Source organism: Bidens hawaiensis, unplaced genomic scaffold (assembly GCF_021521415.1).
Source record: "Bidens hawaiensis isolate Kalapana, Puna unplaced genomic scaffold, B.hawaiensis_p1.1 tig00013942_1, whole genome shotgun sequence".
NCBI lineage: Eukaryota > Viridiplantae > Streptophyta > Magnoliopsida > Asterales > Asteraceae > Bidens > Bidens hawaiensis.
The window spans coordinates 270,085-294,996 of NW_027492192.1; the positions used below are offsets into that span (position 1 = coordinate 270,085).

Sequence of the window (24,912 nt, forward strand, 5' to 3'; positions counted from 1 at the left end):
ATTCATGGCAAATGTTTGCCACTTAGAATTGACTCATTTTTCACATTTATTTTACTTGAAAAACTAAAAAACAAACACAAAGTTTTAGGGTATTGGTTAATACTTGTGAGTAAGTCACGTCCAAACCACCCCACCAAAGTAGGAATGCCGCCACCTCTCCCTCTCTCTTACACGTTTACAAAGTCTCCCCCCCTCTCCTCATCAAATTCCTTAAGTTGACAAATCCATTGCAAAAAATGTCTAATAAATATATAGATCTTAAAATGAAAATGAAGTAAAATAATATTAATAATATGATCCTAAAAAATCAGCAAGACATGGTATGGCATGACAACTAGAACAAACAGTTCCTGGGCAGATACACACGTGCATGCTAGACATGGCAGATACTTAAATGCCAACCGTTGATTGGTTATCGTTTAGTGAGATGAGATCAAAGTGGAACTGAAAAATGATGTCCATTAACATTAACGAAATCTTGTTCGTGTTCTTCCGTTAAGCTAAACGAACATTAATGAACGGTTCATGAACACCTTATCGAACGAAAATTCATGTTCGTTCGTTAAGGAATTCAGCTTGTTCGTGTTCGTTTGTTAATTATGTAAACTGACACCCACAAACACAAACGGATGTAACCGGACACTAATGGAGAAAAAAAGCACTTAACAGAGGAATCATAAACATAATAATATCAAAATAATGTCTTCGAATTCAATGGCCACAAATCTTTTAGCGTTTACCAATGAGTCGATAAGGGAAACAGTTGAAATGGAATATATGGTAAGAAACAAACAAATATAAAATAGTACTAGCAAACATTGAATAAGAACGTATTTAAACGGATATTCACAAACACAATTAAACAACCACAACCCCTGTTCGTGTTAGTTCATTAATTTAACCAAACGCAATTCTTTTGACATGTGCCTTTATTACCTAAACGAACGAACTTCCCATTGAATGATTCGTTGGACGTTTGAATTGGGTACTGTTAATATTTGTAGCAAAAGGGGTATGGCCGTAATTAATATTTGATATTTTATTTAATATATAATATTTGATATATGGATGCAGAAGCTGCCAAGTAATCATCATACCTCAAATTATAACTAGGGAACCTGTTCTGCAACACACGTGATCATAACTTATTCTCTCCAAGTCCCCAACAATATAATATGTTCATCCTTCATTTGAGATAATGTGAAAACATTTAGATTTTGTCACAATTATTCCAACCGTCTTGCTATAAAAAAACGAGTTGAGTCGAGCTTAAATGAGTCTGGATTGCGTTTAATCATGAATTGAAACGTATTTAATAAAGAGTGTGAACCTTTAGTCGAATGCAATTCTTGAATTAGCTTGATGCTTCTATATATGAATCAAGTTTAAACGACTATGAATTGTGTATAGTCTTGAGCCTCTAGTCATCTGTAATTTTTTGACTTGACTCTAAATAACTTTTTATGAGTTTTTAAATCTTCTAGTGACCAAACGGTTGATTTATTCCAAGTGTACATTAGTTTTGAATGAATTTATAAAATCTTATGGCTAGACCCTAGCACTTCATTCTTCAATGTTGAGCTTTCATCTTGAGCTGTTTTGAGTTTTCTTGTAAAGAAGAACAAATCATGAATGCTTGTATGTAGTTATGACTTGTTGATAATTTCAGTAATTATCAAAAAAAAAGGCTTTCTTTAATGTGTATGCATACACTAGCAACAAAATAATTTAAATACAAAGCGTTAACCTTAATAGTTATATAGTATGCAAGAATGAGAGACGAAAATGTACACACTAGCAACACAAGAATTAAATAAAAGTGTTAAACCTTAATAGTTAGATATTATTTGGTATGCAGGAATGAGATGTGAAATAAAATTAATTATTCCATATGAATGAAAAAAAAGTGTTCGATTAATGGAATGAAATCATCCATTTCATTTCTCTCTAAAACACTCCAAATTCATTATATTCTACCACTCATTGCCAATTTTTATTTATTTCTTTATCTTTTCACGTGTATCAAAAAACACAAAATTATAATTCATTCCGTTCTCACAAGGTAACAAAAAAAAAAACAATGAAACGGTAATAATTCATTTCATTCTTTTATTCATTCCATTACTACATACCAAACACCCTTAAGAAATAAACTATATAAGGTAAACAACTGGGATATCTTAAAAACATTAATGCCATATATTTACCTCGTATGTGATACATATGCGTAACTTTGTGAGCTACATATATGTATTTTTGCGAGTTACATATGTCTTTTTTTTCTTTTGATTTAGGCAAAAACTAATAACATATAAAGAGAATGAAAATAATTTTAAAGTAATTATTAGTTAAAATAGGTTTATAGAACAACTAAAATTTAAATTACATTAAAACAACGAGACTAATGTATTACTTTACTCAAAAAATTATATATGAATTATAATTTCTTCAGCAACCCGACCCCTGTAAATCATTAAAAACTGCTTGTTGACGTACAAAAATCGAAAATAATAAAACCAATAAAATAAAAATACATGAATCCGTCACTTGTTAGTCCTTACCTCATTTATGTTACAAGAAGTTTATTTGTATCCAATGATAGAAGTTCTAGAATAATGTCACATAATACTACACCAAAAAAAGACAAACCAAATATATAAAAAAAGAAGCAAAAATGTATGAAATGAAATGAAATGAAATGAAATGAAATGGTTTTACACTTTGTGAAAAGTCTCATTCAGCGTGATGGTTAATGTGGATATATGATCTGTTGATGTAGGATTTGAACCGACCAGTTGCATGAGGGGATGAATCATTAGGCTGGATTTCATTTACTCAATCTCTTGAGCCCAAAGGGTCCCTCTCACCACACCTTTCATCACAACCTGGTGATTTGATGTACACATGGTTCAAACTTCGAACCACATAAAGCCAATCCATATGTGTAACGAACCATAAATGGTTTTAAAGTACACCCTCCCGATTGTGACTTGCTATAAGCTGGTTAAATGAACCGAAGCAACTCGAGTGGTTTGAGTTTTGACAAGTTTATGATTCAAACATTTCTGTTCATGATAGAGGTTCTCATGGTTTATCGAGTCAACAGTCCAATTTGGTTTGAAACTTAGATCAACCATCCGACCTTTATTATATATAAAGTAAACTGTAGTTTTCATCAATGTGGTTTCATTTTACTTGCAATTAAACCCGAATTCATTAACTGTAACATCCTGTCCTCTCGTACACCAATATTGTCCGCTTTGCCCCCGATGGGTTGCCCATCCGGGAACTCACGGCTTTGTTTTTGGTTGCTCAGGTAGAGACTTCCCAGGTGGTCACCCATCCTAGTACTACTTCCATCTAAGCGCGCTTAACCATGGAGTTTTCATGTGCTCCACAGCCAACTAAGCTCAAAACGCGTTGGTGATTGAAGAGGCAGAACATTTACTTATGAACCAAGGATCTCTCTTCTCTACGGCCGATGTGGGATAGCCTAAGAGTGGGACGATGTTGTGTTTTGCCAAGGGTGTTACATTAACCCCGTTAAGTTCGGTCATTAAACCCATCAGCATGCCCCTCACGTGAGGGGCATATTTGTCCTTTTTCTCCCCAAATAAACCCATGTCCTAATTCGCAAGCACCCTCGTGTGAGGACTGAGGTGTATTTGGAGGGGAGGGAGGGAGGACAAAACTGCCCCTCACCCGAAAGGCACGTTGATGGGTTTAACGATTAGACTTAACGAGATTAGTGAATTCGAGCTTAAGTGCAAGCGAAATGAAACCACGTGGACAAAAATCACAGATATAAAACTACTGGACCAAAACCGAAGATTAAGACAAATTACAAGGACGAAAACTACAGTTCACTCTTACATATATAATTATTATTTTCATTTGTAAAATATTTAGGTATAAAATTATAACATGTATTATAATAATAACTATAGCGTTTAAAACTTTTAATACCTAATAATGATTAAGAAAATCAATTCCAACCAAAATCGAACCTCAAAACCGCAAACCGGTCAGTCCAACCCATCCAACACAACCGGTTTGGTTATGTCATTTTCTTAAATCCTAAACGGAACTTTGCCCTCAAAATTTTTGTTAAAACCAATTGAATTACACAGTAAACATCCCTAATATCATATGCTTGCTTTAGGAATTTCTCAAATGTATAATCCTAACAAATTGAACCTATTTAGGATGATTTTTCTTTGTCAAAACTTTTTGTACTTAAACATATCCAAATCCGTAATAAACTATCAATGTCATCGATTTCGTGTATAAAATTAAACCAATCAAAACTCGCTACAAAATCAAAGTTGCGGGTAATACATAAGTGTTAATAAGAAAATGACACTAGACATAGTTTTAATCTTGAAAGTGAAAGTTGGGTTCGGGTTTGTACACCTAATGTACAGCCTTTTTTTGAAAAATATCATACGTGTGTGTGGTTGTGGGACAAAACAAGCACAAATGGATATTAATATTGTACACCTACCTTCTTTATGACACTTGGAAATTCCTGCTTCAAAGACCAAGATTTTATGATTATACCACTAATTCAATTAATCATCCTTTTAACTTGTACCGTACAACCAAATAATTGCAATTTGTGAGGAGATCAAGAACAAGATATTATGTATACCCATCTTCCTACCCTAAATCTATGATTGTATGGGGTAGATCTTCTCCACTTACAAAGGGTCAAACCACAATACACAATACCATTATAAAGAAAAGATTCTTCTATCTATCTATAAAAAGCAATCAATTTATGTTTTAAAAAATAAGATAGCCTTCAATGATTATCGTAAAGGTAAAAGCGGTATTACCCTCTAGCAGAGTCTTGCATTCGAATCAAACTTTCGCTATAAATTAATCGGAACTAAGATAAACCTTTAAGGGAAATACATTAGTAAGAGTCTAGTTTTGCTATGGTAAAGTTAATTTTGCAAGTTTTGTTTCTTAACCTCTTGTAAGCTACTACGTTTTATCAAGTTCCACTGGTCATTAGGGTACTTACGCGTCCTTCTATTCTTGAAGAAGATTTAGCTGTTATTTTTTAAGTCTAGAAGTTTTGTTGGATTTTGTACAACTTAATTCTAAAATAACAATAAGATGACTTGTCATCCTTTATATGAAAAGTTTCATTGGTTTTAGTCATTTACATTAGCAAATGTAAAGTTTTTAGTTCAGTCGCCTCAAGTTCATTATACATTAATGGATATTAAGTTTTTCTTTTAGAAGATACTATCGGTAATTTGCAAAAAGTAGACAAAAGGGAATTTATCAGTTTTAAGGTTGGGTCTATAGTAGACTTATCTAGAAAGGAAAAGGCATAACCAAGTAAAATGTGACAAGCACCAAAAAAGCTCTCATTAAAAAGACAGAAGTGCAATATGAAAGTGATGATAGTATCATTTTGGTCAACAACTCACTTTCCACTCAACTAGTTGTAATACACAAAAGCCATTTTAAGTTTTTAACATTAGATAACCATAATAGGTCAATCCTCAACTCAATCTCAACCCACTCCACTATGAGTCAACTCTCAACTCAACCTCAACCCCCTACCCCACCCCAAGAAAAATTACATCTTGCATCTCACGAACTTGAAGAAAAAGAGATGCCAAGTTACAAAGTGAGACCCACAAGTTGAACAAAATAGGATTAGATAATAAAAGGATGGTATGGAAGGCATGGGATAAGCTTCTTGGACAAAGTGCAACTCCAAAATATACTTTCAATTCCTGCATGTTACTTTAAAGATATTGTAAAATATTATATATTCATGTGGAAATAACTTCATATGTAAAAAGTAAATCCCCTTTGTTCGTACATATTCGTATCATTGGAATATAATAGTATTTTTAACCCCATGAACACAAACTCAAACTCATACCACCACTCTAGCTACCCATCCCTCTTTCTCACTATACATAAATATATATGTGTACATATTATATACACACATAATAACCCCACATTTAATGAGATATTCAACTCAACACTATATATGCTCCCTCCCACCTTCATACCAACATCACACTCTTTCTTTTACACACACACAAGTATAATTACATACATACATACATACATACATAGACATACACAAACATATATACATATTTGTAAACATGAAGAATGGCAAGGTTTTAAACTCATGGATCAAAAAGTGGAGAAAAATGAATGATGGAGGAATCATACCATCATCTTCAACTTGTGACAAGTGTTGTCAATGGGCTTTTAGATGGCCATTATCCATGAATCAAGACGACGAAGCTTCAATACCAAGAGATGTCCCGAAAGGTCATTTGGTGGTTTATGTGGGCAAGAATCAGACGAGGTTCGTGATCAATGTGAAATTACTAAAACACCCTTTGTTTAACGCGTTGTTGGAACAAGCTCGAGAAGAGTATGACTTTAGTAATGATTCTAGGCTCAGTATTCCTTGTGATGAGGAGATGTTTTTGAGTGTAGTACGGTGTGCCACGTCACCGCGGGATCGAAGGATCCCACTTTGCCTTTGACTTTTGTGTAAAGTCAAAGGAATTGTTCCTGCAATATTGTTATATGTGTTGTGTAAAGAGATGACATTAATATTGTATGCGACTAGTTGTTGTTAACTATAATATGAAAAATGAAACCTGTTTTTGTTGTATGATAATTGTGTGTTAATAGTTTTGATAAATGCAACCAACAAATGATGCATATAAAAGACACCCAAAAATGTAACTAGTGATAACTTGGATAGTGAAATATTTATGTTATGTTCTCATAAAAACATGTGTAAATGATGACAAAAGATTTGGGGCTTTCTATCCTTTTTGGCAGCCATTGCTTATGCCCCGGCTTGACTAGTTAGACTCATTTGTCGTGACCCATAGTTACAAAGTGCAATAGTTTTGAAAAACATTTAGTGATGTCCGGACCATCTATGGTTCGAATATATGAGTTGTAGTATTTCAAGCATATTAAAATTGATTGAGAAATGTGTTATCTTATAATTATATATTTAGATGAGTCACATATGGTGTGTGAACCATCTTCTCAAGGAAGATCATTTCCAATGTTTCATAAACATTAGTTAACAGGAAGTTTGATTTTAACCATGGGCTATAGTAACGAAAAACGAAATAACAAATCTATAAACCTAATAAGAAAAGATTTGAATCGAAATTACCAAAACACCTCAGATCCCACCAATTTACTTATGATTTTCTTCTAAACCGAGCTTTTGGTGTTATATTCACATAATTATAACAGGTGTCAAAATCAACCTTCATATTTTAATTTTTTTAACTACTATACCATATTATAAATTCTAAAAGAAAATCATATAAAAAAGTTCTATTACGAAAAAAGGTTAAAAAATGATTAAAACAACATAGAAATGAATGTCTTTATTTCTGTAATTTTGTGTTAAAAGTTTTTGGACAAATAATAATAATAATAATAATTTGTTATTAATAAATTAATTGTTTATGTGTCCAAAGAGTAAAGATGAATGCAACTCTAACTAGTGTATTTGAGAATTGAACATTGGTGAAATGAACAAATGAGTTTGTCCTATATTGGTAGAGTGAAACTTGTGAGTGCCTTGTAAGGAGTGATGATATTATGTTCGTGGACACGGGGCCGGGGGCGAGGAGTGTTGTGTGTAACGTGGCGTTTTGATTACACACTTTGCATTTCACATGCTTGAGAGCCGTCTTAGTATTTTTTTCAGACACCACATGTGAAACATAGGGGTGTTCATGGTTCGGTTTCAAACCGCGAAACCGCCCAAACCGGCCAACGGTTTGGTTTCACGGTCGGTTTTTTTACCTAACTTTCGGTCGGTCGGTTTTAAAAGTTTCAAACCGTAGTGAATGGTTTGGTTTATGGTTTATACCGAAAACCAACCGTATTAAACCGGACCAGACCACAAGAATTTTATATATTAGACATGATTATAAATTTATAATTAAAAACTGTTTTAACTTCAGTTAAGTTTAAACAAATCAAAAGTAAGCTAGCCTGCTTATTTTGTTCTCAATTCAGTAACTGCAGTGTGTTTTTAAAGTTGTAATTCTCATATGCTCATTTTATGAAATCATTATAAATTATTTATAAATGCCCGTAGATTCTGTGTTATGTGACTCACGTTGAAACCAGTTATGTTCCTTTTAAACTTGTTTATTTATCTAGGTTCTTTTAATTCTTTTTTTATTTTGGACATCTTGTATAAAAACCCAACGAGGTCAAACTTCTAAACCAAACCGGAACCAAACCGTTACTAACGGTTTGGTTTGGTTCGGTTTAAAAATTATACGGTTTGGTTTTGGTTTACAAAAATAAAAACCGTTACTAACGGTTTGGTTTACGGTTTGACCCAAAAACCGCGAAAACCGGACCGCGAACACCCCTAGTGAAACATGCACCAGCAGCGACGCCATGTGTGAGGCATGCATACAGTGGTGGCATTATGCTCCTGGGCACGTGATTGGAGCGTTGTGCATATTGTGGTGTTTTGATAGCGCACTTTACACTTCGTCTGCTTGAGAACCGCATTGTTACTGTTGTCAAACGCCACATGTGAAACATGCACCACGCGTGACGCCATGTGCAGGGCATGCATACATGTGAGACAAGTGTCCACATGAACCAGTCGCGATGCCATGTGTAAGACATGTATACATGTGAGACAAGTGTCTACTGTCATATCTGCGTGTATGACACATGTCCACCATGCAAGTGTGTATGACTCTTCTATCCATGCAACCATAGAGAACACCAGAAAACTCTCAAGGCGTTTCCAGCTTCTTGCCCGAACTCTCATTTCAAATGTGGTTTGGATGCTAGGTTAATCCTGACAATACACACTGTTTCTGCTGTTATGCCCTGGGAGACAAACATGTTCATCAAGGTGGGTCGAAATATATTTTAAGGGGTTTCGTGTTAAACACGAATTCTCAGCTCTACAACTGTCAACTTTAGTATGTTCATCTTTGTAGATAAGGACTTGGTGTATACACTCGGAGGTAATGTTCGGATCTCGGTCTACACGAGCTAGACGATGATCAACGCGGTTCAAGACAGGCCAGTTGCAACGCGATGGTTAAACGCGGACCCGGTTCGGTTTCAACTCACGGTATGTCTACGGTACATATATTATAATTCCTCAAATGTAAAACAAGAGTATCTTTATAAGTTATGCTAATATCTTTTATTAAAAAATTAACCAATTTCCTAGAACTTGTTTGACTAACCACCTATTAGTTCCATCTTAACCTATAATCAAACCCAACTTGCCTATGATCACCTTAAAATCTAGGTTTTTTCCAAATATTTTTATAACAATTTATAATTTAAGAAAGTAATAATAGCAAAAAGAATTCCTCTCATCCACCAGCATCCATGATTCACCGTACCATCCATCTCCTGCACCTTTCACCTACGTACGTGCTGCACAACAAAGCAAAACTGGGAATGTCGTTTAGTTTCTTTTCTTTTTTTCTTTCCTCACATTTGTTTTAAATTAAATTCAAATAATACTAATAGTTGTCAATACTAATTTCAATTTATTCATATATAAAAATCTGTTACACTAATATTGAAAATTAAAAATAATATTAAAGTTAAATATAATAATAGCAAGATTAAGTTACATTAATGGTATTACGGATTTAGAATAGTAAAATTAGCTATTAAGTTAAGATGAAATGATTATTTTACTAACTAATATTACTTTCAATTTCAATACTATATAACTTTTTTGTTGGGATATAATAAGTTGTGTTGACAACTTAAAAAGTCAACCAAATATTCAGCCACCTTAATTCTTTAGAGGGCTGGCAAATTGTGTATACCCCGTACAATGTAAAATTGGTAAGCAAAGATGTATAGTTGAAACTCTCATATTTACTTGCTTATAAAAATGTAAGTTGCCCAATTATAATCACTTAGGGTCAGACTCGATCTCGAGCTCTCGTAAATTAAAATGAGCTCAAGCTTTAAAAAAAGCTTGAAATGAGTGAGACTTGATCTCAGCTTTTGTAAGTAAAAACGAGCTCGAGCTATAGAAAAAAAAACTTGAAACGAGTTAGACTCAATCTCGAGCTCTCGTAAATTAAAACGAGCTCAAGCTTTAGAAAAAGCTTGAAATGAGCGAGACTTGATCTCAGCTCTTGTAAGTAAAAACGAGCTCGAGCTATAGAAAAAAAAAACTTGAAACGAGTTAGACTCAATCTCGAGCTCTTGTAAGTCAAAACGAGCTCGAGCTTAGAAAAAAAACTCAAAATGAGCCAAACTCAAGCTCTCATTAGTCAAACAAGTTCGAGCTTTAGAATAAAAATGTTTGAAATGAGTCAAGCTGAAACTTTAAAAGGAGATCGAAATAAGTCAAAATCAAACTCAAACTCTCGTAAGTTAAAACAACCCAAACTTAGAATCAGCTCGACCCATTTACACTTGTATTAAATAAGTAATCACCACTCTATAGTAGAGGTTATGATCCATGATATTAATTTCACAAAAAGCATATTACTAACAATTAATTAGTTGCAGTTGCAGCTGTAATTCTTCTTCCGTACACAATAATAATAATTTTAATCGTGGTCACCCACTAAGCACTGATTCTTGTAACCGTTTTTATTCTCTCTCTCTCTCTCTCTCTCTCTCTCTCTCTCTCTTTCTATTTCTATTTTTCTGTGTTATTCTTCTTGCTGAATAAAACAGAGTTTTTGTGTGTGTGATTACAAGTGTTTTTTAGCTCCTCTGTTTTTCAATATCAGTGTAAGTTTACACATACATACATACATACATTCTTTCATCATTATGTTAAAATTGGTTGAAAACAAACCTAGGGTTTCTAATGATAATATAACAGAACCATCATTGTGTATGTATTTCAGTCTGCACAATGAAGCTCTCTCTTATTAATTAAGTTAATACCAAAATTACCCTTTTTTCAAAAAAAAAAAAAAAAAATTATGTGTGATTTAAACATGCATACAGCATACCTACATATATTGATGGATAACTATATTTATAGATTGTTTGTGTGTATGTATGTGTTAATTTAGGGCATGCAAGGGTTTTGTTGATATGCATGCTCTGTGTCAATTTGGGTATTATATTATGAATGACAAAATTACCCCTGTTTTGTGTGATCTATAACATTCATACTTACATGCATGGTTACATAAATAAATAGTTGTATATATTATTGTGTTAGTTTGGGGCATAAAGAGGTTTTTGTGTGTTTTTAGATAGAAACAAACCTAGGGTTTCTGAAAGGTGTATTTAGAGCACAATCTAATATACAATGTTTAACTTGTGTAGGTTGAAGAAGACTGAATACTAAAAAAAAGACCAAAATACCCCTGAGGATGAATGTGGACGGATTGTATTCGGGTCTTTCAGGGGCACAGAAACGAGAAAAACTTATGGATTTGATAGAGAGGAGAGGAAGTGGGAAACGACCCGCGCCTAAAGAACACGATACTAACAATATCAAGAGTTATGAGAAGGAAAGTATGAAAAGAAAGAAATTAAATTCACATTTTTATAAAAAGTTTATTCTAGTCCGTAGAAAAAAAGTGAAGGTGTTAAATGATACTAATGACACGCCTGCTGCGGAATCTTGTTCGCGTAAAAGACAAAGGTAATTTAGTTAATGTCATATTTGTTCATACATTAATCTTTAAGTATTCATGTTATATGAAGTTGTTTGTTTGTAGATTACGCTATGGACAACGATTTGGAGGGCGTGTTCGTCAATCTGGTACAAAAGACAAGATCCAGTCTGTTATGTATTTTGTTTCTTTAGTTCTATATTAAAATAGTTTAATTTTTAGGCATAGTATTAGTTAATGATGCTCCTAATTAATTACATACGCGACAGGCAGTAGTGAGTTAGCTGATTTTCAGTTTGAGGCCTCGAACGAAACACATAATCATATTCTTCCGTATGTTAACAAGCTTCGTGATCATCGGAATAGAGGTCAAAATGCTGTTTTCTTTGACGGCCAGGTGAGATTTTTTGTTTATTTATTCATTAAATGTTAAATTTTCTTTTAACAAACAAAAGATTTAAGTAGTTAGATGTTGCAGGAGCGGGTAGTTAAGGTGGTTGCTTTTGTATCATCATTGTTGGATGACACGAAGAAGCCTGTTCTAATAATAGCTTCTTTTGGTGCTCTTTCCTTGTGGGAAATCGAGTTTTCAAGGTGGTCAAATTCGGTCAATGTTGTAACATACAAAGGGGATAAAGATGCCCGGGCTGCCATTAGAGGTTCAGGCTTTCAAGTCCTTGTATCTTCTCTAGATGTCATTGTTGAGGTACACAAATCTTGATATTATATGAAGCCAACATAAATTTATTAAGTGGGAGTTACATTAATATTGTTGTTTTGCAGGACATGGAGATGTTTGATCATGTTAAGTGGGAATTGTTGGTGATAGACGAGTGCCAACGTCCCGTGTTTTTATCGCATTTAAACAAAATTCAGATGCCTATGGCTAATATGAAACTGTTAACAGTTTCTGGTGAATCAGTGGTGAGTTTCGTTGATTCATTTTATCTCGCACGGGCGAAAAGGGAAACGGGTCAAATTGGTCAAACATGCTGAAAGCCAACTTAAGTCTTCTTTGGTGCACTAATTCTAAACAAACGAATATGGGGCAACCCAGCCCGGCCCTGTTTGATCCGCGCGCCCTGCTACTACTGCAGGCTACAATCAAACAGATTGAAAAAATAGATTAAACGGACACGGGACTGAAAGTCAACTTAATTACATGTTTACTGCAAATAGTTATAACAAATGCATGTGCTGTCAATAAAAAATACAAAAAGGGAAGTGAGTCAATTTGGTCAAACGGGCTGAAAGTCAACTTGAGTCTGTATGTAGTCAAATTGGTCAACCGGGCCCAGCATGGTTCAATCAGTAATAAAATGACCATTTACATAAATAGTTAATTTCAGTCTATCATTTCAGGATATTTATCAGAGCTACAAACATATTCTTTCAATAGTTGATCCTAAATACGAAAAAACGCATACTGATGCTGACATGGAAATGAATGATGATATTAACACATTAAAAGAAAGAATGTCACCATATATTGCATTTGAGTGTACGCTGCGCACCCCTGATCTTGGCGAATATTGGGTCCCGGTTCATCTTTCTTCAATGCAAATCGAACAATATTGTTCAATTTTAGCTTCTAATTCGGATACACTTGCTACATCTCTAAGAAGCACTCCACTCCATGATATTCTCACCCAGATACAAAAGGTTCTTTATTTTTAGTAGTGTTTCACATTCTGTTTCGCAAATCTTTATTCTTAAGTTTATTAATCATTTTTGCAGTGTTGTGATCACCCTTTTCTTGCGGACCCCACTTTGCGTAATTCTTCAAAAGAAGCTTCTTTGGTTGGTCCATTGGATGATGAAATCAATGTCAGTGGAAAACTACAAGTTCTTGACAAGCTGCTGCTTGAGATTAAACGATGCGGTTTAAGAGCACTCGTTCTGTTTCATGTAATTATATTCCTCAAGTTATTTTAGTTATACACACACTCTACATCATTTTGTTTATTTAAAGAATTGTTTTTGTTGATTGACAGTCAGCGGTTAATTCAGAGAATATATCAATCGGACATATTTTAGATGATGTTGTTCATCAAAGATTCGGGGAGAATTCGTATGTATATATCCCCGGGAGGATTCTTACTAATTCTTCTCCTATGAAGAGAAAGGAATTATTAGAAATGTTTAACAACGCAGACAGTGAACGGTTCGTTTGCTTATGTGATTACCGTGCTTGTTATTCAAGCATCAGGCTTTCACGCTTGGACGTGGTCATATTATTCAACAGCGACCGCAACCCATCAAATGACCTTAAAGCCCTCAAGAGGATCACCATCGATCCACATCGTGAGCGGTTAAATATTTTGCGGTTGTATTCGCCATTCACGGTTGAAGAGAAAGCACTAATCTTTTCAAAGCAAGGTACTCCTGTTGACAGTTATGTTAGTTGGCGAGTTTGCCACCAGATGTTAGGATGGGGCGTGTCTTACTTATTTAGTAAGCTCCAAAGCTGCACCGACACAAGACCTCAGTCGTTGGTAGACGATTTGGTTCATGAGATATCGTCAGTGTTGAGGAACACGGGTGTCAAACCGGGTCCCACAAAATGCTCAATGATGTCGCGAGTAGTCACCCCTGCTGAAAGTATCTTGTTATTTGGTGAATCCGAAACACATACAACAGAAAGTTTATCTATTGATGAGTACTTAATTCACAATACACAATCTGTTTTTTGGAATAAAGTGGTCAAAGAAAGTCAACCTGGACTGGAAAAGTCTTGTAACAGGTTGTCTCAGAGAGTTGAAAAGCGAGCCCGAAACCGGACCGAAGGTGAAAATGCAGCTACTCCCTCTTCTGTAAGATCAAAGCCGAGGAGTAAAAGAAAGTTGCTTAAGAATGTCGGAGGAAAATGGGCGGGTACGGCAGTTATATATGTTAATATTAGTTTACCTTTATATCATATGTTTGATCTTTTTTATTGTTATTTCATACAGGGACACATACACCTTTTGGTACTCATCCAGCATGTGAGACTGCTACACCTTCAACTGCTTCGAATCTAGGAACAAATGAAGGTCAACAAAGTCAAACCGAACAACCGCCACCTCATACTCTTGATGCAGAAATCGAAAGAATTCAAAAGGAGCGAGAGCAAATCGCGAAATCACATGAAGAAAAGGTTTTTGTTTTCTTTTAGCTATATTATTACTTGATGGAATGTATTCATATAAGATGATATAACGGTGTTGTTTATATGCAGGAAGCGATGCTTCTTGCTGAATGCGAAAAGGAGATTTCAGAGATCCGAAAGAAGTATGACGGATTGATTCATGACTCGAGGACGTGTTTAACAAATGAAGATATGGTTCTTGAAGAGTATGAGAAGCTTGTTAATGTTAATAAACTTCTTGCTGAGTTTTTGTCACAACATTGGCAGGACACTCCTATTCTAAAGAAAGCACAAAAAGGTACCTAATATAAATTTAAACTTAATTGCTTTTGAAAACATTGTTATGATTATTGTTTTGTTTCTTTTGATTACAGAAACTAGCGTGGTTAAAATTCTTCAAATACCGACATATGTACCGGTTCAGCCCGAGAACCTGTGTTTGACGGATGGTCCCACCACCAACTTACTTGGGTCAGGACTCCGCTTTGCAGCCCCTCATTTAAGGTCAAACCCGCCATTGTTTGCACCACTCCATAACCGACTCAACTCTAATGAACAACCGTCTCTTGAACTGTTGCCCGCTCTGTCAACTACCCAAACAGCTGACAAACACTGCCCTGTATAGAAACAGTTTACTTTAATATCAAGTATATAGAGATCTGACCGAGCTGCCCGCTGATAGGATTTGATATATTTGATGGTGTTGAAAGTGTCTGCTAAAGGGTAGCATTTTTGTTATGCAGACATATTGTATATATGTTACAAGTATGCTTGCTTACAAACATTAGGTGTTTTAGATATAGTCAACTAAGTCAACGGTTGCCGAGTGAGTTGAGTTTTGTGAAGTGGCTTAGTTGAGTAACTCGTTTGGGACTATAGATGTACTTATTAATTACTCTAGTAGAAAATGAGAAAACATGTGTGTTTCTTAAGACTCCAACAAGAAACTAGTGATCTCCACAAATTAATTACCTAGGATATACAACTACTAGCTTTTCTTTAAATCTTGCAACAAAAATTACATAATATAACTAGGGGAGAATAGAGGACCAACATCTTTTATAGATTATTGTTATTAAGAAAAAGATGTATATGTTGTTTTAAAATTGTATTTAGAGACCGGAAAACACAAGAAAAATCACCTAAAGGTCTGAACACGGCACGTTGAGAAGGTTTTAAGTTTAATTTTTTGTAGTTCTTTTTGAAAAAATGCATATGCATTGCGTCTGTATGAGTATGAAGTTAGGCGCTTCAATGGAGCTTCAAACTTGACTTCTGTGTAGTCATTGAAGGATATGGACAATGACTAGTAAAACTAGTGTCATGACAAGAACATACGAGTATGTTAAACTTATATGTATATATTCTTCATGAATTCAAATGAGTAGCAAGGGTTCAATTCTAAAAGACACCTCTATAGTCGATTATTGGAATGTGTAAAATACTAAGATGAAATTCAATCTTCATGGCATGTGCATATATGCATGAGTTTGTATTATGCGAATGCTATCACTTTAAGTGAATCAAGGATTACACTAAAATGGGGGAGGATTGTTAGTGATATTATTAGTCTCATCAATGTCATTTTAGAAAACTTGATTTACTTAAGACCAATTGAAAAGTGTACATTGATACAAGTTTAAAAAAATGCGGAGTGCACACTTGATCAATGTTGTTCTAACTTGCGGAACTTAATAGCCCCGATAGTTTAAGCGAGCGAAACCCACCGAACAATGGGGTTCGGGCAACGCCAATGATAGTTTTCGTAGTTATAACCGCCAATGGTAGTTATGTCGGTTATATAACAACCAATAGAAGTTATGGTAGTTATATAACTACCATTGGTAGTTACTGCGGTTATATAACCACCACTGTTTTTACCCATATATATTAGAATTCAATTCATTTGTTTTATGCTTTTACACCTTCGTCATTCTCATAAATCACACTGCGTTCTTAATAACATTTTATGCCTAATCCGAATAAATACTTTAACAAAGTGTGTACATGATTCAGAAGGCTATGCGGTCATTACGAAATCAAAGAAACCAACATGATGACTACGTGGCACGCCCCTCTCGCCCTTAGGTTGTAAGTCTTTCATTCTTCATCCAAACAAAACTCCAAAAAGTATTAAGTTTTTGGCTTTTTTTTCATCCAACAAAATTTGTCATTGCATGCTTAAATTTATACTAAACAATTACTAACATTAATTAATAAAAGGAGATACACAATTACTATATCCATGAAAGTAATAATAAATATATATTTATAAGAGTGTAAAACAAAAATTGTGATTTTCTTGATATTTAAGACTTATATTAATGGTTTCACAACAATTACTGTAAGCAGTATCTGAAACACACAGAACCATAAAGCTGTAATAGCACCAAAATGGAAAACTTCTACCCCTTAGTTAATAATACTGATATTATAAGAATCAAAAAACTAAAACCAAATTTATTTCAAGCATCATTTGGAATTTTGGATTAATATAATATGAACTCAGTAGTTGTTTCTTCCTGTAATAATACTTTCTTCCTTGCACTCTCTTTTGATTTTATATGATGTGTTTCAAAATGCTCATGTGCTTTGCTTTTATATAATGACAAAAATACCCCTGTATTTAGGGGTGAGCATAAACCGGGTAACACCCACGATAGGGTCGGTTCTCGGGTCCTGGGAATACCATTAACCGGGTCCGGGTCGGGTATTGTAGGTAAGACCCGTTTGCTCATCCCTACCGGTATTAACAACTTTCATGTGAGTTTGTGTAGGTTGAAGAAGACTGGATAGCAAATGACCAAAATACCCTTGAAGATGAATGCAGACAAGCTGTATGTCAAGGGCACAGCAAAGAGAGAAACTTATGGATTTGGTAGAGAGGAAAAAAAGTTGGAAACGACGGGTGCCGAAAGAACGGGATACTACCGACATCAAGAATCATGAGAAAGAAAGTACGAAACGAAAGAAATTAAATGCACATTTTTATAAAATGTTGTTCAAAAGCAATGAAAGAAAAGTGAAAGTGTCAAATGATGTTAATGACACACCTGCTAAGAGGTAATTTAGTTAATCACATTTTAATCATACATTAATCTTTAACTATTCATGTTTTAAAAAGTTGTTTTTTTTTTTGTAGATTATGTTCTGGACAAGGATGTGGAGAGAGCGTTCATCGGTCGGGTAAAAAAGACAAGATCGAATCTGGTGTGTATTCGGTTTCTTTAGATCACATATTTTTTTGCTATGGTACTATAGTATTTATTCATGATGTAATGCTAATAATTATGTCATTTGGTACAATCATCATGAACCCGAATTTATAAAATATATATCGCGGTTAATTAAGTATGTGACAGGTAGTAGTGATATTGCAACTTTTTTTAACAGTGTTTGTAATTACCCCCAATACTCAAGTGAGCATTCCTAAGAAAGAACGTCCTACTTTCTCTTTTGTAAGATCAAAGCCGAGGAGTAAAAGAAACTTGATTAAGAACGTGGGAAGAAAATGGGGAGGCATGGCAGTTATATTATTAACTAACCTTAATGCCATATGTTTGATCATTTTTTTGTTATTGCATACAGAGGTACATAATCCAGGAACAAATGGAAGTCAACAAAGTCAAACTGCTCGACCACCACCACCGCATACACTTGAGCAGATCATAAAATCACATGAACAAAAGGTTTTTGTTTTCTTTTAGTCATATTATTATTTTATGTATTATAAGATGATAATGATGTTGTTTATATGCAGAAATCGATGCTTCTTGCTGAATGCGAAAATGAGATTTTGGAGGTGCACAAGAAGTATGACTCGTTAATCCATGACTTGGAGACGAGTTTAACAAATGAAATTAAGATTCATGAAGAGTATCATAAGCTTGTTAATGCCAATAAACTTATGGCTGAGATATTGGCACAAGTGACAAAACTTGCTTACAAATGACTACATTAGATGTTTAGATATAGCCAACCAAAGTTAATAGTTGTAAGGTGAGTTAGTTTTGTGAGGTGTAACTCTTTGACTATAGATAGGGACAATGTGCTCATTTTATTGGATGACTTTCTTTTTTTTCAAATATATCTTGTACTTCTCTATTTTTCTTATCAATTAAATAAATCAAAAATAAAATCAATCTATACCACATCAATGCAACCTTAATGCCATATCACCAATTCCTTTTATACTAATGTCAACTCATCCTCTAACCTATATTTAAACAATAAAATTTCTTAATTTTTTTACCCTAATCATGTTTTTCTTTCTTTCTCTAATAGCCGGATCTTCTTTCATCCTCACCCATATTCCGGTCAATCCAAATCTATATCTTTATTAATTATTTTCCGGTAAGTTTCTATTATATATTAAATTCCGATTGTTGACATATGTATTTCCGGCAATATTATATTTCTTCCGGTTATTGTTTCCTCTAATCTTTTTATGTTTCTTTTAATTGTTAACTAATTTTATTAAAATCAGTTTAGGTTTTTAATAAAGAAAGGCGATGTCTACGATTTTTGGACGTGTTTACGTTTTTCCGGTAAGTATTGACGGTAATTTTTTCCGGTCATGTGTTAGTTATAACAATGATGATTGTTTTATATTTATTAGTATTTTTTTAATTTTTCGTGTCCTTTTGTTTGACATGTTAATCTATGTTTTAGATCAAAATTATGTTCATCCATCGATGGTATCAAAATCGCATATTCCATGGTTAAAAACCATATTTCTTATTTTCCGGTAAGGCATTCAATTTTTCCGGTTACAAATTAAAAAACAAATATTCCATAATATCAACATTAATATTCTACTTTCTAATTTCAGGTCAATGCCAAGACTAATAGATGTTCATTTCTCTGGAAATTCTACAAAAAAAATCCGACATACCATGGTCATTGTCACAATATCGTTTTTCCGGTTACATCTTTTAAATTTTCCGGTTATTAACTATAATTCAAAAAACCATAATATCAATATTAATTTTCGATTTTATTATTTTAGGTTATTTTCCGACTCATATAATATGATTTCACGATTGATCAAGACTTTATAAGATGTATTTTTATTATATTATCATGTATAGATTTTCTTTTTTGAATATTCATGTATTTCAATATTTCAATTTCATAAATTTTAGTTAAAGCTAAATATTAATCTATACCTTGATGTATATTTTGTTTTCCGACGCCTTAATAAATGACACAATTAATTATTCCATTAATTCGAATTATTTAGTTTGACTTTTCTAATTTATGGTCATAACAGGATTCCCATTTTATATGCATTGACTTTCTTAATTAACTATTTCCTAATTTTGTTGCTTAATACGATTTATTTCATTTACATTTTATACACAATTTCTTTCCTTAATTTTTAAAGAAAACCGACTTTACAAATTAACTTCATTTTACTTTCTCATTTACTATTTGGCCATATCAATGATAATTATAAAATAACATTTACACATACATAGAACTTTGTTACTACCTTTTATAATATAATTATTGTATTCCCTTTTATATAAAAATTTAAATCTTAATGAAATACAAATTAATTTGCAATCATTTCACCCAACTCAAAGTTAATATCAGTTTACCGTAATTGTATATAGTTTTGGTGTATCATAAAAACTTAATTTTAAATTAATTATCCATAATTTACAAAATAATAATTTATTTAACATTAAATGTTCATAATCTATAAATAATAATACACAATAACAAGTTTACTAATTTACATAAATAAGTAAATCAAGATATCGAATTTATTTATGGCATCTCTCTACATTTTTGGTATATTATTTAAATTTGAATTTGAATTTCTAATTAATTTTCATACTAATTATTTGACTAACATTTACACGAAATATTAACATGTTTCCTATTTAACAGGTTTCCTTTAATTGTTTGACTAACATTTGAATTTCTAATTAATGTTTATTCGTTCATTCATTTTGTATATATAACCGAATTAACATCAATATTGTAATTTATATACTTTAATACTTTAATTATCCCATAATTTATATACTTTAGTTATACATAATTTACATAATAATAAGTTCCCATAAATTTGAATTTCTAATTAATGTTCATAATAATGGTTTGACCAACATTTACATGGAATATATACCAACATTCAGATTATGTTTAAGTTAACATATTAAAATTATACTTTACAAGTATGTTATTATTTTTATTTTTGTTAAAAGATTACAAGTTACCATTCATACCATTACAAATTCAAAATTCGTTCTAAATGTTAAAACAACTCATAACTTCAATTCTTTATTTTTGTTTACCGTAATTGTTTATAGTTTTGGTATATCATAAAAAAATAATTTGAAATAATTTACATAATAATAAGTTCTCTAAAATTAATGGTCCATAACCGGCAGATAATAATAAGTTTACTATTTTACATAAATAATTAAATGAAGGTCTCGATTTTCTCTATAGTATTTCTCTACATTTTTGGTATATGATTTAAATTTGAATTCCTATTTAATGTCAATAATAATTGTTTCTATATATGTTTTCCATTATTATATTGACTATAACCGTATCTTAATAATTACCAAAAATTATAATTCAGATTATGTTAAATTATTAAAATTATACTTTACAAGTATGTTATTACTTTTACTATTTTTTGTTCTAGATATTTCAAAAAGTACTACCTTAGAAAGTTACAATTCAGATTACTATTTTTATTTTTGTTATAAAATTATAAGTTACCGTTCATACTATTACAAATTTGAAATCAATGTTAAAGCAACTCAGAACTTCAATTTTTTATTTTTGTTTACCCTAATTGTATATAGTTTTTAATTTTTTTCCATTTTTATAAAATCATTCCTTAATATGGTTTGACCAAAATAATACCATAATTATCTCATTATTACAATTTATATGGTTTGACTTTCTTTATTTGTTAAAAAAAACCCGAATGAAGAAGTTATAAACTTAATAAATTTCCGTCCGATTTAAGTGTTTGACCATTCACATTAAATCATTTTTGACCATTCATATTAAATCGTTTTAAATTTTAAATAATATTTACATAGTAAATATAACTTTCTTGAAATATATCAACATGATTTAAGTACTTTTAAATTTAAGATTTGCACTCACAAATTATGTCCATATAAAAATTAACATACATTTATTTTGACTATTGTAATATTTTTAATTAAATATTCTCTTAAAATCCATTATTATGTTATTAAGAGTTACTATTAATTGTATTAAGCTTGCTTCAAGCAAAAGAAAAAACAGTGAACACATTTTGGATTTTAAAAAATACATATATATTATGTTGACATTTTGAAGTTAAAATATGACATTTTAAAATTAAAAGTTAGACCTTTTAATTCAAACATGGTGTGTTAATTTTTTTTTCAAGATAGTACGTTACTAACTATAATCTTTTCAAGATGGTAATATTTAATTCAAACATGGTTTACAATAAATGTTTTAAATTGATGTGCAAATATACACGTGTATTATCTTAGAGTATTAAAATTACAGTTATTGATGTGTAATAAATGTCCTAGATAAAGTTCATCTTTTAAATCAACATTGAGATAAAAGTTTTGTTGAATCGACATTGTAGAATTGTTTTATTGATTTGGAGACTAATTTTATTTGTTTGCTTATTATTGTACTAATTATATAAGTTATAAAATATTTTAACTTTTCATTTATCTTTGTTAGTTTTTGTATATTTTTGTATTTGATTCAAATAAGTTATGATGTCTTATAATTTATGTTAAAGTATCATTTATTTATAAGTAAAACATTTGCATTTCATTAAATTTATATGATGTTACATATATATCATGTTTTTAAATATGTTGCACCGTGTGTAACACGAGTATTATCCTAAATCAATATTGGAATCCAATGATCTGTTTCTTTTAAAAGATTTGGATCACTTAAAGCTTGCTAATGTTAAAAAGAAATGACACATTTGAATTTGAAAAATGAACCTAATGTGGTGGGCGGCGCAAGTGGACAGAGAAATCACTTATTTTCAATCTTGGTTTGGGATTTTGGGTGGTAGCTGTGTGCGTGATTGGGAAGTGAAGTCAAAGCACAAGAAAAAGGGTTTTTGGTAATTGGGAGATCACGTGAGTGGACTCAAGAAAGAAAGAAACGAAGATAGATTTTTTTCGTTTTGGTGCGCTACCGTCTATCCTTTTTTATTTATTTTTCAATGAACTATAATATCTATTTTATTTTTGTTTCGTATTTAATTATGTGTAGCTAAACCTTTATACTACCTAGGTTTTGGTTGAGTATTATGTTAGTTTAATGGTTTGACGAACTGCTATTGATTGTTGGTTGATTTGGTATTATGGTAAAAGTTTTTAATTGGTTTGGTCATAATATTGTTGAGTAATTAAATCTAGTTTGTATTTTAATATTTATTCCACTTGTGTTTAATAATTTTTGGTGATTGTTAGATACATGATTAGGTTGTCTACTTGGTGTTTTCAACTTGTTTGCGGTTTATGGTCGAAATAACGGTAGGAATAAATTATAAAAGTTTATTAGATTTTATTGTTCTTTCACTAGAGAGACCGGGAGGTGATTTAGTGTTGTGTTATCTTTATCTTTTGCGGGTTTGGGTCATAATTGCATGGGAGTGAGTTATCATAGGTCCCTAAGATTATTATGATACAAGTTGTGTTCAAGTTAATTAAAAATATCCCCTTTATATTAATATATATTGTATTCGAAGAGACCGGGAGGTGATTTGGGTTTTGGGGTACCATAATATTATTAGGCAAGGTGAGACCGGGAGATGATCCAAACCTTTAACAATTGAGCTTCACATGTCATTAGAGTTCTAGGGTGAAGTTGGTGAGGCCGGGAGGCGATCTAGCGTATTTTAGTGGTCTTTAATGTCATATTTATAAGATATTGTTTTTTCAACAAAGTCAAGTTCGTTAACTATTAATTTTAACTAGTGAGATTCCATTACCTAGGTAGTTGTTTTTCATATTTGTTTTAAAACCCAATTTTTATAAAGTTTTGTTTTTAGTTTAATTTAATTTATAATTAGTTAAGTTTTATTAGTTTAATTAATATAAAAAAATCAAAAGAAAGTCTAAGTTAGTAATCATTAAGTTTAATAATAAGAGTTTACCCATAGTGTCTTAGGTTCGATATCCGTTCTTACTTGCTAGCTACATTGCGTCCGGTACACTTGCCAATTGTGTGTGGTTTTTTAGGTGAATTCGGTAAAACTTGGTTTTTAATATTATATACGTTTTTCACACATCAAGTTTTTTACGCCGTTGCCGGAGACACTGGCAAATTCTTTGTTTAAACCGAGTTGATTATCTGATCTATTTATCTGTTTATTTGTTTTTTAGTTGTATTTCTCCTTTAGGTTCCTTTACTTGCTATTTGTGCCTTTAGGTTTAGTTTTCCTTAGAAAAAATAAATAAATAAATAAATATGGGCGACGCCGTTCCACCACCGAGACAAACTGTTCATGCTAGAGCCAGCGATGGCATCATGGGAGCCCGATCTGCAATTGTCCGACCAGCTGCGACTAATAACCAACATTGGCAAATTCTCTCTCACGTCATGAATTCCATCTCAAATTCTGCTCGGTTCCACAGCTTGGATGATGAAGATGCTCCGGGACACCTGTCCCGATTCGTGCGGATATGCGAAACATTTAATATTAATAATATCTCGTCCGACGTCATTTATCTTAAGTTATTTCCATTCTCACTTTCTGGTCGTGCTGCTACATGGTTTGACTCTCTCCCGAACGCCTCAATCGCCACATGGGCCGACTTGCAATCCAAGTTCCTTAGGAAGTATTTCCCTCCATCGAAGGCCGGACGTTTACGCGAGCAAATCCGTTCTTTTCATATGGACCCCGATGAGTCCTATTATTCCGCGTGGGAGCGTTTCCAGACTTTTATAAGTCGTTGTCCTCAGCATGGCCTAAACGATTGGGCTGTGGTTGAGAAATTCTATAACGGTTTTACTCCTGAAACCCAACAGCGGTTCAATACCGCCGCCTGAGGAAATATGCTCGATAAACTCACCACAGAGGAGGCTGAAGAAATGTTTGAGAGCATTGCATTTGGGGATCAGAATACACCGAGTAGAAGGTCCGTCTTGGCTGCC

The 24,912-nt window shown here is 32.7% G+C and overlaps 2 protein-coding genes across 2 annotated transcripts; both read left to right on the forward strand.

The window, feature by feature from the left end:
* Positions 1-6,143: 6,143 nt before the first annotated feature.
* On the forward strand, positions 6,144-6,536 carry LOC143545351 (protein SMALL AUXIN UP-REGULATED RNA 12-like). Its single transcript, XM_077037257.1, has one exon. The coding sequence runs from the start codon at positions 6,144-6,146 to the stop codon at positions 6,534-6,536; it is 393 nt and encodes a 130-aa protein (XP_076893372.1).
* Positions 6,537-12,813: 6,277 nt separating this feature from the next.
* Positions 12,814-15,621, forward strand: LOC143545376 (uncharacterized). Its single transcript, XM_077037287.1, has 4 exons — positions 12,814-14,498; positions 14,576-14,760; positions 14,842-15,049; positions 15,126-15,621. Exons 1-4 carry the CDS (start codon positions 13,739-13,741, stop codon positions 15,374-15,376), a joined length of 1,404 nt encoding a protein of 467 aa, XP_076893402.1. The 5' UTR covers positions 12,814-13,738; the 3' UTR covers positions 15,377-15,621.
* Positions 15,622-24,912: the final 9,291 nt, after the last annotated feature.

Excerpts from the sequence above, each read along its gene's own strand:
- LOC143545376 (XM_077037287.1), top strand. The coding sequence starts at position 13,739 with ATGAAGAGAAAGGAATTATTAGAAATGTTTAACAACGCAGACAGTGAA. Across the intron at positions 14,499-14,575 it reads TGTCGGAGGAAAATGGGCGG|GGACACATACACCTTTTGGT; the intron begins GTACGGCAGTTA and ends TATTTCATACAG. Across the intron at positions 15,050-15,125 it reads TCTAAAGAAAGCACAAAAAG|AAACTAGCGTGGTTAAAATT; the intron begins GTACCTAATATA and ends TTTTGATTACAG.
- LOC143545351 (XM_077037257.1), top strand. The coding sequence starts at position 6,144 with ATGAAGAATGGCAAGGTTTTAAACTCATGGATCAAAAAGTGGAGAAAA.